This window comes from Copadichromis virginalis, linkage group LG2 (assembly GCF_057382275.1).
Source record: "Copadichromis virginalis isolate Kocher_CV1m ecotype Utaka linkage group LG2, C_Virginalis_male_GT1.1, whole genome shotgun sequence".
NCBI lineage: Eukaryota > Metazoa > Chordata > Actinopteri > Cichliformes > Cichlidae > Copadichromis > Copadichromis virginalis.
In genome coordinates this window covers 21,803,519-21,820,186 of record NC_140619.1, presented here as the reverse complement: position 1 = coordinate 21,820,186, position 16,668 = coordinate 21,803,519, and the positions used below count along the sequence as shown (strand labels likewise).

Sequence of the window (16,668 nt, the reverse complement as noted above, 5' to 3'; positions counted from 1 at the left end):
TAGGACTTGCTTAGCTGTGCTGTAAAAAGGCTGTTTCATGTCAACAAGAGGTTTTTTTTGCTACTTAAGGCAACAGAGATCAAGCTGGAGACAGAACACTGAAACATTTTCATCTTAAAACGTTGACTTTGTTTCAGATTTACATATCCAATATACACTGGGCAACACCATTTGTTTGAAGCCCATTTAATCATGATGCTGGGATTTTGTACTATTTAGTTTCTGGTAAGAGTTTCTGAGTTTGGGTCTCTGCTGGGGTTTAATTTTTGTATTCCTGCTCATTTTCACGTGATTTGTTAGGCTGCTGGATTTCTTAGTCTCGTTTCATGTACTGGTTTCAGAGTAACCGGATCCTGTTGTCGTGTTTGAGTTCAACTATGTCTTACCGGTGGCTGCAGACACTCACTGTTGTACCGCTCTCCTGGCCTCCTCTGTACATATTGTTGGCAATTTGAGCCAAAAATTTCAAATTTGGATTCAACACCCAATAAGAGCTGTTTTGACTCCAGCTCTTGTGTAATTTGGCATACCTCAGACCATTTCTGATGGGGCTTCAGAAAACAGGAAATGGATCAACTGAGGGCCAGATGCATCTCTCAAATCCTGCGCCAGCTCTTTGCTGGACTGTTAGATCATGTTCAACTATCTGTAATTATAGATAGGTTTTATGTTTTTTTGTTTTGTTTTTGGGGGGTTTCTGCATTCAGAGTACATTTACAGTTTCTTTTATGCCTCAGATCTAACAATTACCATTATTTATCTGACAGGAGAATGATAATAAAGTTAGTAAGTGTTCTCATTATGCAGTTTCTCTTGGTGTCTTGTCAACAGTAGTCATCGGCTTTGCATATCAAGGGCTGTGACATGAAACTTGCAAAGCAACTCACCAGCTGCTGCTGTCCCAGCATGGACACATGGAAGGATTTGTCGTTTTATCTCTGCATCTTATGGTGACATTTTTCAAATCTATTTTCAGTTTTGTTCTTTATCTTAATGCATAAGGGATTTTGTGTGTTGCTTCCACCTGACACAAAGGCAACAGATGTGTGGATTACTGGATATGTGGCAACTCATGTAGGTTTAGGCATCTTTGATGTTGGACTTTTATCAAATACAAGCCTGTGAGAAATATCAGGTAACCCGCACTCACATTTCTATGAGCTGTTACTTTTTTCAATAAGGAAAAAATACTTGTTGACAATGCTGCCGGAGCTCAATAAATTAAACCTCATAGTATTTCACCATTAACAGACTCGTTTAAGAAACTGAAGTTGTCTGTAAATGAAGTTAACAGCTACTTAGCAAAGCAGAGAAAGGCCATAGAATTAGTGGCTTTTTTCATGCTAATGCTAATCAAAAAGATGCATTTCCAGCCTTAGTTAAAACCTACAATTACATGAAAGCTTATCACTTTATCCCTCTATCTAGCATGCATGTTTTTAGCTAAATGCAGCTAGCTTATCTATAATGTAGTCTAGCTCAGAAAACACTCTGAATGGTCAGTCAGTCAGTGTTTTGTTATTTAACAGAGAAAAAGAACATGGTACTTATACACTGGTTAGTGTGTACATTACACCTTCCAACAATAGTCCAACAAAGTGATGCATTCTCATAAACTTAAAATTAATCCATTAAAAATACATAAAAGCAGTTTGTGGAAGCCTTCATGTTGCCCTGCAGTCTTGGATACAGTTGCCAAGATGGACATCGCCATTTAACCTAATCACATTTTATGTAGTTAGAGATGCTACCATTGACCACATACATAGCATGGCGAGGAGAGGAAAAGCAACCTGTCAGATTTTAGGTGCCTGGGAGGCAAATTTTAATTTGTACCTGCTCATGATGTTTTTCCACGTGCAGCAGAAGGCTGTTTTCACACTACAGCTCAACTGATGTATCTGTGGGCCGATGTTATTGGCCTGTATTATGTATTTTCTGATATATAACAGCCAATAAATGAAAATAACAAAGAATAACAAGAAGAAATACACTCTAACCATGTTTCAAGTGTTGATGCTAAGTAGTGTGTCCAGCAGAGGGCACGGCAACTTCCTGGTTGTCAGCATGTCAGTTAGGAACACCACAAAAAACAACTATCTGCTCCAAGGAGAGTCGGGCGGGTTATGGAAACCTGTTTATGTTTTGTGTGTTGGAAAGAAAAAATAATCAACAAATATCAGTATCAGTCTTAAATATCGGTTAGGTTCTATTTCAAGTCCTGACAAACATAACAGAGTTTTTCCTGACTGAATTATTCTCTCCTTTTAATTCATTCACTGATCGTAATTCCCCGTGAATCACTAAGAAACTGGAGAAAACATAGACCTGAGAGCCAGATGTTTCCCTCGGGAGCTGGAGGAGACCAGACAGAGGTAAAAGACAGTCAGGTTATTAGTATGTGATGCACCCTGTAATAGTCTACCAGTACAAAGACTTACACTTTTTATGGTCTTTGTCTCCTTTTTGCATCACACACGCGACACGCTTTCATCGCCAGTTCCTCAAATAAAGCTGCCACATGCAGTGAGTATTTCTCTAACATGTTTAATCGTGTTTGTCCAAAACAGTGCATTGCATAAGGACTGGTAAATGAAACGTTAGTTCAAAAAATATTTTATCAGCATATTGACTGTAACAACCTGACAGGATGACAAACACTTCAAGTTGGAGTACAGTAATGTACAGTACCGCAGTACGTTGTTACCATTTAGATAAACTCACGGTGGCTTCACTATTACACAATACACACAGTTTCACAAGCCTGTTTCACTCATCTCATCCAGTGCGACTGAAATTTTGATCAAATATAAACACAATACGGGTCCGTTAGTCTTAATTATGAGCTTGACTGATTAAAGTGCTAAATTCTTACACAATGGGAGGGCGTTGTAGAAAATTACGAGTCCTTTGGTGCAGCAGGAAGCCGTGTTAAGGTAGTGTATAGAATATATGCCTTGTTCTATGCATTATTGCTTTTGTTTGTGGCTTATATAACGGTCTAAATATTGCTGTAATTGGTACTTCTGTTATTGAGTATTACCATAAATAATATTTAGAAATCATTGTTCCACATCACTGAGACCTGTGGGTGCATACAGCACCAGCAGATTAGAGGTGGATTTTTTAGGCTTTTTCATTTTCTGTGTTGTGACACACCAAACAGTTGGAATCATGCTGTCCTTCTCCACCGGGAAGATTAATATCCGCCCAAATGACTCGCACGGGTGCTAGAAAGTATAATACAAATGAGAATGTATTATCCTATTAACTACCAAGGGCCTACATGTTAATTATCTTGGCCTGTGGTAGTCCAGAAACTGGGTTAAGTGAGACCTTATTACGAATGAAACACAGGCTGCATGAGCAGCGTGCTCAAAGGAATATGAGAAAAGATTATGATGAATAATCTTCACACCCAACAAAACAACGCACATTTCTATCAGTGCACAATCTGTAGTTGAAATCCATCCAACGAATGGAGATACTGATGTTGTGACGTACTTGTGGCATTATTTTTGGGTTGACCCAATAACCTGAGACATATACCCAAATTCAGGACTTAACAAGTCAGTCAGTTGTTTTCCGGTTGCAAAGGTATTCTATTTACATCAAACAACCCGAGATGCCCACCCTGAATCGCTGCCTCCCCTTGACTGCAGGATTTGAAGGATTCTCATCTACGACGACAGATGAGTGATAAGAATAATAACACGGAGGGCAGACCTTCATTGTTATTATGCAAATCTCTAGAGAGTGGCTCATGAAATGAAATAAATGATTAGGCTGGTGGAATCAAACCACTCTCAGAGTGTGGCTTCTGCTGAGCACAGTGAAATGCTATCAGTACATCTCTCCCATTAGAATCACAGAAATTAGACACTAAAGCAAAACCAAATCACCCTCTTTGTCCAGGCTGCACCTCGGCCCATCTAAAAGTACCATCTGTGTTCTGAAGTGAAGAAAATCATGGCACGCTGCTCCCTCTAGTGGATCATGTCAGGAATTAGACACAACCTATTACATGTCCAGGTCTCTTACTTTAATGTGTGAGTGCACGGTCCTTCATGAACTCGTTCAAATGAACCCAAAAGACTGTAAAACTTTTATACAATAATATTTCATGTTGATGCAAATAAGACAGAGATTCAACATGAAAAAAGGACGCTTTTTGACGTGCGCTTTAATTCCCAGGTTACTGCATTAAAGAGGACTCACAATAAACAGCCTTAAAGGTGAGCTGCAGACATGTTCATTTCCATATGATTGGAATATGTGAGGAGGAATTAAAGGTTCTTACAAGTTTCCACTTTCTGCTACCTTTTATCAAATGAATATTGTGATTTTCACTTCACTACAGTTATTTATTAGGGGGTGTTACAGTACAGCACAGTTACTAATGACTCAAACCCTTTCATTCTGAGCCCTTTCACGTTTCAAGGTTATATTATCGGCAAATCTTAATTCCTATCACGTGGCTCTGTTTAATTTAAATCAATACCTGAGAGGTCAGTCAAAAAGTTACAGATAAGAGAAATCTTTAAAAGTGCAAGAAAATAAGTGAAACCAGCTACAATAACAGTGCATCAATGTCAACCTAATAACATCATACAGTCTATGTTATTACATACCACACATGTGACCTTTGAACTATTGCATTTTTTTGTTAAATACATTTATAGTTTTATTCTGTAGAATATCAGTAAAGGATGCAAGTAGTACATTTATTTTGAAAATGATCTGCAACAGTCAAAAAAATTGGAAACGTATGGGGACAGAGCCAATCTTTCATTTGATTTCTGCGAGGAGTTAAAGTGTCCACATTCGTGAAAAGCGTCTCATCACTCTGCTCATTACTGTAACTTACTAACTCAGTAAGCACAGAGCTGCCTCATGCTCTGTGAGTTTGTGTAGGAAATAAAAGTGGGTTCAGTTGAGCCACTAGAGGGAGCGTGACGCCATGTTTTACCTCAAAAGTGCTCTGAAGTGACAATAAATATACTTTTTTGCCCAGTTAAACTGCACTGTGTGGTTTTTCAGGAAGCCTGATGATGATCATTTGGGAGTGCTCACACTTTCCACAAACACTACGAGTAAACTCTGAAAGGGGCAAAGCGAGCTTGTTCGACTGTTGTCTAGCACTGCTCGTTTATGGGAAAAAAGATAAACCAACAACAACAGAAAATCCACAACCTGGCATCAGCTGCTCCATCAATCATGCACACATTTAGAAGCGCAGAGATACAGCATATTTACACTGACCATCAATCTGTTGCTGACTGGCTCCTCGTTGGTACATGGATGGTCTGTGGGGGTTCTTATTGTTGTTTTTTTATGAGGAGATGCATTTTGTAGCCTGTTGTGGCAAACAGAGAGGAATGGGGAGAGCATGAGAGCAGAGACCAACGGGGAGGTAATGACGGCAAAGTCAATTTCACACTTGACTGCATTTAGGAGAGGTGAGTGGCGCCGGGCATCTTGATCTGTCCATCAGCCCGCGTGATTCTCGTTGCAGTGGCAGCATCATAACTCCTGTTAGACTAACCGAGGGCCAACAACCATGACTACATGGATGATATGGCTGTTAGAGCAAGAAACTAGGCACCTACTACATCACGACCCCCCACACGCACACACTCACACACACCCTGTACATATGACATCTTTATCTGCAGGAGTGACGCTGAGCTCATCCGCCAACTGTTTAACCTCCAGTTTCTCCAACAAGAAGAAAAATAGGCCAAAAAGAACCATACATATATCTATCACGTGAGATTTTTCTGCTTCTTTTATGGAAATATAAAATGAGATCTTGTACATTATAATTATAGACTCTTCAAGATGAGTCAGTTCTGTTCCTTCCTATTATGACGCTAACCTACACATTATTTATTTGCAAAAAGAATCTGCTAAAGCGCTTAATTATGGACGATAACTGTAATTTTCTGATATTTTCTAGACTTCTTCTGTGCACTTTTTAGCAACGTCATCGCCGAATGTCAGTTTTGTCCAGACGAGGCGTTCAATGACAAAACATCCCCTGCTTCACCTCTATCAGCCAGTTAGGGAACAGCAACAGCCGACAGCAGGGAGGACAATCTTCTGCTGTGGTGCTGTGTGTTATCAAGATAATGGTGTCCTTTGTCTATTCAAGGATTCAATTACCGGCAGATTCATCACCTCTAAAGGTCAGCAGAGGCTGAAACTGCACCAAGGTCCTGATCACACTGGAAGCACACTGGATTTCCTCTGTTCCTTTAACATGTTTGAAAGTTGCTTTCATGCATTAGAATGAAAATTCACTATGTGGGGAAAAAGTGTCAGACTGTTAGTGACTGAAATCAGACACTTCTATGCCAAACATGAATGTCCTCCCAGAGGGGCCACTTGATTTTGGTTAAAACAGCTGTGCAGTGGTGTATAGTGAATTTTCTCGAAGCTCAACCATTTGAAGACTGAGAAGATTTAAAGTTAAGAGAACAGCGTTTTTCATAGACTATGCAGGTGTAAGCCTGCAGCCAGTTAGTGACTGTTAGGCTTCATCTTTGATAATCCAAGTCACTAAACTGCACATCGACACTTTTTGATGGAATTTTATGACACATAATATAACTTGCTGTGTGGTCCAGACCATCCAGTAAGTTTCAGGTTTATTTTGTAATTTTTTTTTATATTATCATTTATATTATCTGTTTCTTGGGACTATCCATACTTTCTGCCACGTATCTGGATCTGCGGCTCCCTGCCCACTCCCCCAGTCGTGCTGTGCAACACTGCAAGTTTTGGTACTGATCCAATTACAAGTAATTAAAAAAAATATTTATTTAACACAAATCAGTGGACTGAACTTAGAGGATAGAAACAAATTATCGATCCTATTGAACTAGTATCAGTTCAATACCAGCAATAGTATCGATACTATTGATATTTGGATTGATAGTCCACCTCTATCCCTCTTCTCTTCTGAGGGTCACCAAGACTTTCCAAATCCAGCCGAGAGATGTAATCTCTTAAGCTTGTTGTGAATCTGCTCCATGGTCTTACGCTGCTGTGACAAAACCTCACCTAGGAGCTGCACAGTAGGCATCCTGGTCAGATGTTGAAGCACCTCAGCTGGCTCCTTTAGATTAGGAGCTCTACTCTGACCTCTTTCCAAATGACCAAGCTTCTCTTTATCAGCATGCTTGGATTAATGGTAGCTGACAACTTAGACCTCAATTCCTCCAAATATGATTATTACTTGTACAAAAACAGTACAAAAATGAGCAGAGCAGAGAGACACTGCAGCCATTTTTTTTAAAACTTGAACCCTTAATTGCTAAATAAATTTAAGAAAATGCACTTTGAGCATATTTGTCTTCTCTCTCTCTCAAAATGAACCCAACACAGTTGTTTTGATAACTAGCCTTTTCTGTCCATTTTGGCCTTTTGTCCACATTTTATGTCACTGAAAACAGAGTTTTCTGAAACTTGGTGTTTGCCTTTTATTAACTCTTACATCAGACTGTGTGCTGTGTTGCTTGCATGACAAAATATTATTGCTTTATCTTTTTATGCACGTTTAGATGCTAACACATGCAAAGGACTCACGCTCCTGTGTTTTTAGAAAGACAGAGATTTCTACATTCCACATTCAGTTAAAACATTTCTGTTATGCCCATCTTTGTTCACCTAATAAAGTTGTTCCATTAAAGATTCTGATTGGCCAGTATTTGTTATTGTTTTCAGCATTTTCATGTAGATGGACAATATTTTCAAATCAATGCTTGTATGCACAGATTTTTTTAAATGAAGGCAGAAAATCTCTATTTTAAAAAACAATACTTAAGCAAGTGTTGAAGTAGCCAGCGTGTAGATTAAGATGAGCTCAAGTTCTGAGTTAAGGCCATTACGCCTCGAGCGCGTTGCAAAGAAGCAAGTTTGGATCAGAAAACAGAATTTTTCTGATCCAAACTTGTCGTGTTACACAGATACACACCAAAAGCATTTTTGCAGAAAATGAATTTTTTTAAAAACTTGAAGATGACATCATCAAGCCGTTGCATGTTTTAAACTACGAGCACGCTTGTTGTTTATTTGGATCTGAAAAATTTAGCTCGGTTTAAAAAAAAAAGCCCCAAATTTGTCATGCAAAATCGGTCAGTGCGAATGGCTGCATTAAAAATAGATGAGCCCGAAAAATATTTTCAAGGCACGAAATATTAGCTTGAATTTTACATGTCCGGTGTGTAAAGGGCTTCACTCCTCGCTATTATGACCACTGTTTTCAAAGTGTTTATTTGTCAGCACATCTAATTCTGAATTTATAAATGAATCCCAACAGCCTCTGCTGACTTGAAGCATCTTTGACTTTTTGATACTGCAGTGTTTTTACAGGATCACTTCAAAACATCTGGTTTCAGGATATGAGATGAAGCGACTAAAATAAATTTCAGCCTGAGTACATGGGGGCTCTACACGAAGATGCCAGCATCTCAAAGCATTTAAGACCTGAACTGAAATAAAAACCGAGTAGAGGCCAATATTACTCATGAAAATAATCTTAAGTAAGATTCTTTACACATTTTCCCATTAATTCAGAACGACAGGAGAATGTATTAAGACCCTCCCCATACAATGTGAAAACTGCTCTAAAACCCACTCTTCTCTATGGCTCGCACACACCACAGCACAAGCGCACCTATGTGAAAAGGCCTTTACACTTCCAAAGATATGCACTCTGATTTTCAGTACAATCGTTTTCTGGTTGGTAATAAACTGCAGCTGAAGTAAATTAGGTGCAAACTGATTACCCCCTATGGAAAATGACTCGTCATTATCTTTAAACATTAACTGATCTGACACAACAGATAAATATCAACCACATCCATAACTTAATGTGGTTGTAGCAATTGTAGCAATTATCAGTGCAAACACTAATAAATTCCATAACCTACTAATAGCTGTCAACTTAGTGACCAACAGCCCTGCGTCAGCTGACACTGGGGTTACCAAACAGGAGAGAAAAAGTTATTTCAACCTTCAAAATGTGCTCAACGTGTTGTGTATCTGCTGTAGTTTTGATAGCAAGTGAGTGTGCTCCATAGACACACACGAGAGATCTTTCCCATGAAGAGTAATTAAATAATGTTTTATGCCCAAAATCAAAGTGCACGGAAACACATTTAAGAATGTGGATGACAGCAGTTAGATGTTGTGTTTCTCCCCTGGAGCTGCTGTTGAGTCACATTCTTTTGTTGAGCACGCCGAAATGTCTTGAAACAAACAACCAGCTCATTATTTTATTGCCACAGTGGTCTACGAGCAAATGGCTTTGTGTTCTGCTCCCTGTGTTTGTTCATGCTATGGCTCTTTTTTAATCACTTACACAATCTTTGTCTGCTATTCGCAATCTGTTACGGCTGGAAAGAAGCTTAAAGCCTACTGTTACATGAATTCATAACTTGTCTTTACTATTTTCTGCCCGACTTATCCACAAATTTCATATTCGCTATTTCAGATTAGTTAATCCTTCTTGTATGTGAAAGATGCTTTGCAGTAGGTCATGGTTGATCAGGTCCTGGCCAAAGCTCCACTCAGCCTGGTTTGAGGACTTTCATTCTGGCCAAATCCATTTTACTTTCAAACCCTTTTGGCCAACATTCAACAATTTTCCATTCTGAAATCCCTCGTTTTAATTTTGCAACCTCTAACCTGCTGGCACCAAAAGCAACACGTCTTAATTATTCAAAAGGAAGTAAACTGTATTCATTAAATATAAATCTGTTTATCCTAATAAATTTATATATTTACAGTGTTGGTGCAGTTGAGTTCAGAACAATGGCACACACGTCCACGCATCTTGCCAGGTGCAGGGTACAAAAATAGGAAAATGAATAAAATCCATGCTTTATCTTGACTGCAGGCCAGAAGAGATCAGTTGAAGCTGATGAGGACCTTTTCAGTCAAATGAAGCATGATGTAATAGAAAGAGGACAGTAGCATACTCCAGTGTGCAGGTGTTCCTTCTTATGTTGAGTCAGGTTTTTCTAATTTTGCTCGCTTGTTCCCATGCTTGCAGTTTCAGGACTCAGGAAGAAAAAAATAAATATATTCTTAAGTGCTTTATGGGCACATTTTGTTCATCTGTTTGGCAAAAACAACACGTTCTACATAATGTTCACAAACTCCAGTAATCCCATGTGTTAAAAGACACGTCTAGCCACCTTTAGCCACCATCATGTCCTTTGATAAGTAAACCACCCAGTAGACCATGTTAAATGCGCCAAACGACACGGGGAAGAGGATCCGTGCATACTTGTCAATTTTACTGGTTCCGCCCATACCAGCAGTGGTGGGCTGGGAGCACGGCGTCTGCTTCGGCTCCAGTTTGTTCCCCATCATCTGGATGCGCTCCAGCTTCGGGCCCAGCAGATGCTGCAGAGAGGAAGTGCTGGCGTTCTGCTTGCACGGTGTCCCCGCCATTACGTCTGGCGTAGAAGCTGCACCCTGAGGCGTACTCTTCACCAGCTGCGCTGAGGAAGACGCAACGCTGAGCAGGCTCTCAGACTTTGGGCTGGAGCGGGAGAGGGTGGAGGAGCTGCCATTGGTTCCACCGGCTAAAGGTCGCAGCGGCCTTCCTCGCCCTACTCCTGCAATGTTGGTGGTGGACTGGGCTCTCTGTTGACTGCTCGACTCTTGGTGGGAGATATAATTCATGCGCTTCCTCAGATTACCGTTCGTATCAGGATTTTGCTGCGAGAGAGGAGAATAACCATATTTGAGTCAGGCTGATAAGAAAGTGAAACTGACACTGACATTTAAATTTGTTCCTCGTGTTTTAGTTCAGTTTAACAGCTTGAAATACATTTCATTGTGACATTACCAATAAGTTTGATGTGTCACATGGCCCTCTTCCTATTGAAAAAACAAAAGTTGTATCCAGGATGGCCGACTTCTAAATGGCCACCATGGTCACCACCCATCTTGCCCCCTCACATATACTAATGTGCCACAAACAGGACTTTAATATCACCAACCATTCCCATTTTATTACGGTGTATCCATATAAATGGCCCACTCAGTATACAAATCTATCGCCAACTGCTGCACCTGTAAGAAAAAACGAACATACAACACCTGGAACACAAAAATTTGAAAATGCGCAGGCACATAAATCAACAATCTTCTTGTGGGGGGGTGGTGAGAGAGAGAGAAAGAACCGTGCCATCCGCAGCCCTCAAGAGTTCTGAAGACCTAAGTCCACACATCTCTGCAATATCTGCACGCTCATTCCAGCAGGAGAATGAGGAAGGCCCTAGATGGGGTCCGCATGGCCAAGGGGTGGGAGTCCCAAAGGACCAGTGGCGACGGGCAGCCGACCCCACTGGAGCTGCCCACCCTAGTGTGAGTCGAGATCAAGGCTCCAGGTGCCCAAGAACCGCTTGGTACCTTTGCCTGGGAAGTTCTTGGCACCACGGAAGAAGTCCAAGCGACAGAAGGAGTTCCAAGACCACCGAGTGAGTGGGTCAGTGACGACACCAGAACATCCAGCCACAGTCCCCGGAACCAACAAAAACCTGCATCCCAGCGGGGAGTGATGGGGGTGGTGAACTCCTCCCTCCGTGCCCATGTCCAACAGAGGCCAAGGCTTATTTGTTGTGTATTATTGTAAATAATGTTCCCAGTCCTTTCTAGAATAAATTGTTTTTTTCTGTATTTAGCTTGAAGTGGTTAGCAAGGAATTTTCCAGATTTATCACCATGTTCAAAGTTTTCCAAATGCAGCCCCCAAAGCCCTCTGCACAACAGGCCAGATTTAATAATACAATGATGCACTACTTTATTCTATGCACTTTAAGCATTTTATCCACCTCTACCTTTATATTTAGAATTACCATTTATCCTACGATATGTCTTTACTGAGGAAACCCAACCAGTTTGAACCAAAAGCCATCTGACAGACAATAGTTTTAACCCCTGTAACACCATGCCACCACTTATTGATAACACTGGACAAATCCAACTGGAATTCTTGATTGAGTTTGTTATTGAAACCAGCTCTCAGTTTGGATTCGGGAGATTATTTATCTGTATTACTGTAGAAGCTTAATCTTAAAATATAAACCATTGAATTGATGTTAGAAAAAAAAAGGAGTGTTAAAAAAAATAAACATATTTTGTGCAAAGAATTTTTTCGTCTCTCCTTTCTTCTTCCTGTTTGAAGGAGTTTGCAGGATAGGTGAAGTTTACTTCCTCCCCACAAACTTTGTCATATTGATCTGATCACAGTCCCCCGACACAGATGGCCTTGATTTGTGAAGGCAGACGCCAGACTGTGCGTAATACAGGTGTCACTTACCATGGCTTTCACTCACTTCACACAAGCTTAAGCCAGAAAGTAGGTAGCACCGCATCGGGGTAATGCACTGTAGCGTCAAAGGAGCTTATCCTTTGAAAGTTGATGTTTTCAAGCAGAGTGTGATGCTGGTACTAAGGCATTCGCAGGAATAATCCACCAACACCACCCCCACCCCTTGAATTAGAAAGGATCCAATGTTATTGTGTCCCGTGTGCAGCAGAGGAGGAGTGTGTGCGTGTGCGTGGAGTTTGTGTCTCAACATGGAGGAGGTAAAATGCTGAGGAGTTGGAACCATCAACACACTGTGACCCATGTGCCAAGCCCTCTGGTAACAGGACCTGCTCCTGAGGAAGAGAGTATTAATTTCCCCCCCTGTTGCCAGAGCTATCCTGAAACCTATACAGATGTATTCGGACTGCGTTGCCATGGCAACCCCCTAATCCACTGAAGCGCTGTTGTCACTATACTGCATTCAGGCATGATTACGCCACACTGGGATTTAGGCAGAAGGGAACAACTTAAAGTAGTTACTGTAAAACGGGCATATCCGCTGGTGGGTTACGTCAACTTCAATGATCGGTTAACAGATGACCTATGATTTCCACTCTTCAGAAGATTATGCAGGCTGAGACAAATACATCGCACGTGTTTATCTGGCGCCATGAACACATTCCTACAGTTACATAAACAGCACTGCAACACATTCATCATATCTGACTTACAGCTTTAAAATAGCTTCATGGTATATTCATGAATCCTCGTTGAATCCATGTAACTTGCCATGGTGTCGATGCAATTTGCTTAAACTTCGTCACACAGAAATAGACGCTTATGTCAGTTCATGCACGTATAATTTCAAAAGAAAGGTTGCACACCTCGTGACTACTCCCAAACATCTGTGCTGTGAAGCTGTTTTCAGACCCGTCTTATTTTCTCTCTCACACACATTTTTTTCTGTCTTTTAACAAGCAGTTGTTTTTAATTTGACAAGCAAGATTTCATTTGTAAAGTTCTGGGACCAGGTTTCGCTAGCTTTCCTTAACACCCTGTAAGCAGGAGCTCAGCTGACTACTCTCACATGCAGGAACCACTTCTGATGATTCAAACGTGTAGGCTAAAGGCAGTAAGCACATAATAAGGGACATGCTCTGTGAGTGCTCCTTGAAATAAAGTGTGATCAGATTATTGAGCCACTTTGAGAGAAACAGAAGTCACCTGCAGCACTTCCTCTGCGTCCTTGACCTTGACAGGCGTGGATTGGGGCACCGGGGGACATTTGGCCGGCTTCTTTTTGGCGCGCTCAATCTGTGCATTGGTGAAGTAGTTGACAGCGGCAAACTCAATGAGGGCGGAGAAGACAAAGGCGAAGCAGACGGCGATGAACCAGTCCATCGCAGTAGCGTACGAGACCTTGGGGAGGGAATGGCGAGCACTGATACTGAGCGTTGTCATGGTCAGGACGGTGGTGATGCCTTGGTTTGTGGGAAAATAAAAACAAAAGAACACATGAGCCTGTGTCAAAGAGGGAGTTGACATAAATTCTTTCATATTTGATCAAAGCACATAATTAGTCTGAATTTGACTCAATTTGAATGTAAGTAGAGTTGCAAAAATATCCATCTCACTGGGAAAACTGAGGCTTCACCACAGACCGGTATGAATTTTAACACTGCAGATCGGAATAGAAAACCAGATGTGTTCAATAACTCATATATTATGTTCTTCTCATCAGGAGATTTCATTAACTGAAGGCAGAAGGATAATGAACCATATACAGTATACAGTATAGCTTTGCAATAGAAACATGTACAATAGAACCACAAAAAGCATTTGTCCACTTGAGCTACTCTGAGAGTTTCACTCGACTCTGTACTCTGAGGACTGATGCTGCCTGTCTGCACCAGCACAGTGGATTTTCAATCAAACAATCAAGGTGTGATTGAATGCAAACTTTCAGCTTTAAACAAACAAACATTACAAACATTTTTATACATAGAAACAAATTTTCAGAGGCTCAGCAGTAATTGGACAAGCCAGCATAACTTTAACATAAGGTTTGTGGTTAATACTTAGGTGAATATCCTTTGTAATCAATGACTGTCTGAAGTCTACCATTCATGAATATCACCGACTACTGTTTCCTCCCTCGAGCTGCTCTGCTACGCCTTTATTGCAGCTGCTTTCAGTTGCTCCACTCTCGAGTTTGTCTTCAGTATCTGTAAAGCTGCTCTATTTTGTTGAGATCTGGTAACTAATCTGAACATTTCTTTGCCTTGAAAAACTCTTGGGCTTCTTTTGTACTTTCTTTGGGTCATTTGGACTGTGGAGCGCTGTATGATCAGTTTCTTGATTGTAACCAGTGGTTGTTGCTGTAAACCTTCTTTGTTGTCACTCACTCTACCTCCTCAACGATGTTTTTGACTCGGCTAGATGTTGTGAAATTTTTTTCGTAACCTAGGAAAGAACAGTTTTTATCCATTGTCTTCTGTGGAGTTTCTTCTTTGATGTCGCTGATGTACCTTTATTTTGATTTTTCAGCCTCCTCTTCTTGCATCTGGGCATCTCTGTGGACCTCAGATTAAGAGCTCCAGCTAAAAGCTGCCAAATACAAGTTCAATACTTGGAATCAACTCTAGATCTTTTAACTTCTTAATCAGTCTGTCTGGAAAAACAAAGGAACAGGCCTCATCTGATCGTGAAACTGCTTGTCAGTCAATTGTCCAATTACTTTTGAGGCCCTGAAAAACACTGCTGCCTTCTGGCAAAAGGTACTAGAGCATTCGGGCCGTCACTGCCAGACTGTGAAACAGCTTCTTCCCCCAAGCCGTCAGACTCCTGAACACTCAGTGACTCGACTCATTCACCCGCTTAAAGACCCATTTTTACTCTTTGGCTTTTAGTTCTGTATGAGTCTGTCATTATTTTATTCTTATTATTTTCTTACCTTTTATTTTACTTTCCTTTTAAATTTTATCTGATTATTTTATTGTACAGTAATATGGTCAAAAAATTTTGTTTTTAAAAGTGCTATATAAATTAAATTGATTGATTGATTGATTGATTGATTGATTGATTGATTGACAAAGTTACTTTACAGTGCTCAACGCACTGAGCTGAACCGGTGCCCATACGGCTCAGTCTTCTGCACATTTCTATTGCACTGCTGTGTCTGTATCGTTCTTTCTGTCTGGTGTTGTTGTCTTTGTCTTCAGGGGGGGTTGCAATTTTTGCAAATTGCACTTTATGTAGTCCTGTGTTGATTGTCTGTTATATGCCATATGCAGCACCACGGTCTTGGAGGAACATTGTCTTGTTTCACTATGTATGTACCACTGCACATGGTTGGAATGACAATAAAGCCACTTAACTTAACTTGAATTGACTTGACTTGAAAATGGGGGACTGTGTATAAAAGTATGTGTAATGGCCAACCACTTGCGGTACGATCGTGGCTCAAGAGTTGGCAGTTCATCTCGTAATTGGAAGGTTGCTGGTTCGAGCCCCGGCTCGGACAGTCTCAGTCGTTGTGTCCTTGGGCAAGACACTTTACCTACCGTCTACTGGTGTTGGCCAGAAGGGCCGATGGCAGCCTCGCTTCTGTCAGTCTGCCCCAGGGCAGCTGTGGCTACAACTGTAGCTGCCTCCACCAGTGTGTGAATGTGAGAGTGACTGAATAGTGGAATTGTAAAGTGCTATATAAATGCAATTCATTATTATTATTATTGCTTGCACAATTAAAAAGTAAGTAAAAGTAAAAATTGTACTAAGTGACAAATTAAACCTAAAACGTCACATCTTGACCGTCTGATTTAGAATCCATAAGATGATGTAAAGACTAAATTAAGTCTAAATTATAAACATTTTGTCACTGTCTATAAACTTGTCGACCTAACTGTATATGCCCCTTCCTGTGAATTGTCTGTCAGCACTACAGGGAGTGCAGAATTATTAGGCAAGTTGTATTTTTGAGGAATAATTTTATTATTGAACAACAACCATGTTCTCAATGAACCCAAAAAACTCATTAATATCAAAGCTGAATGTTTTTGGAAGTAGTTTTTAGTTTGTTTTTAGTTTTAGCTATTTTAGGGGGATATCTGTGTGTGCAGGTGACTATTACTGTGCATAATTATTAGGCAACTTAACAAAAAACAAATATATACCCATTTCAATTATTTATTTTTACCAGTGAAACCAATATAACATCTCCACATTCACAAATATACATTTCTGACATTCAAAAACAAAACAAAAACAAATCAGCGACCAATATAGCCACCTTTCTTTGCAAGGACACTCAAAAGCCTGCCATCCATGGATTCTGTCAGT

The 16,668-nt window shown here is 40.4% G+C and overlaps 1 protein-coding gene across 1 annotated transcript in view; it reads right to left on the bottom strand.

Moving 5' to 3' along the window:
* Positions 1-1,498: 1,498 nt before the first annotated feature.
* gabra4 (gamma-aminobutyric acid type A receptor subunit alpha4) overlaps positions 1,499-16,668 on the bottom strand; it is a 33,071-nt gene continuing 17,901 nt past the window's right edge. Inside the window, exons 8-9 of the mRNA XM_085473436.1 lie at positions 13,555-13,811; positions 1,499-10,734 (exon numbers count right to left, since the gene is read on the bottom strand). Of these exons, the coding sequence (XP_085329562.1) occupies positions 10,198-10,734; positions 13,555-13,811 (794 nt within the window). The 3' untranslated portion in view covers positions 1,499-10,197. The remainder of the gene's footprint in view (positions 10,735-13,554; positions 13,812-16,668) is intronic.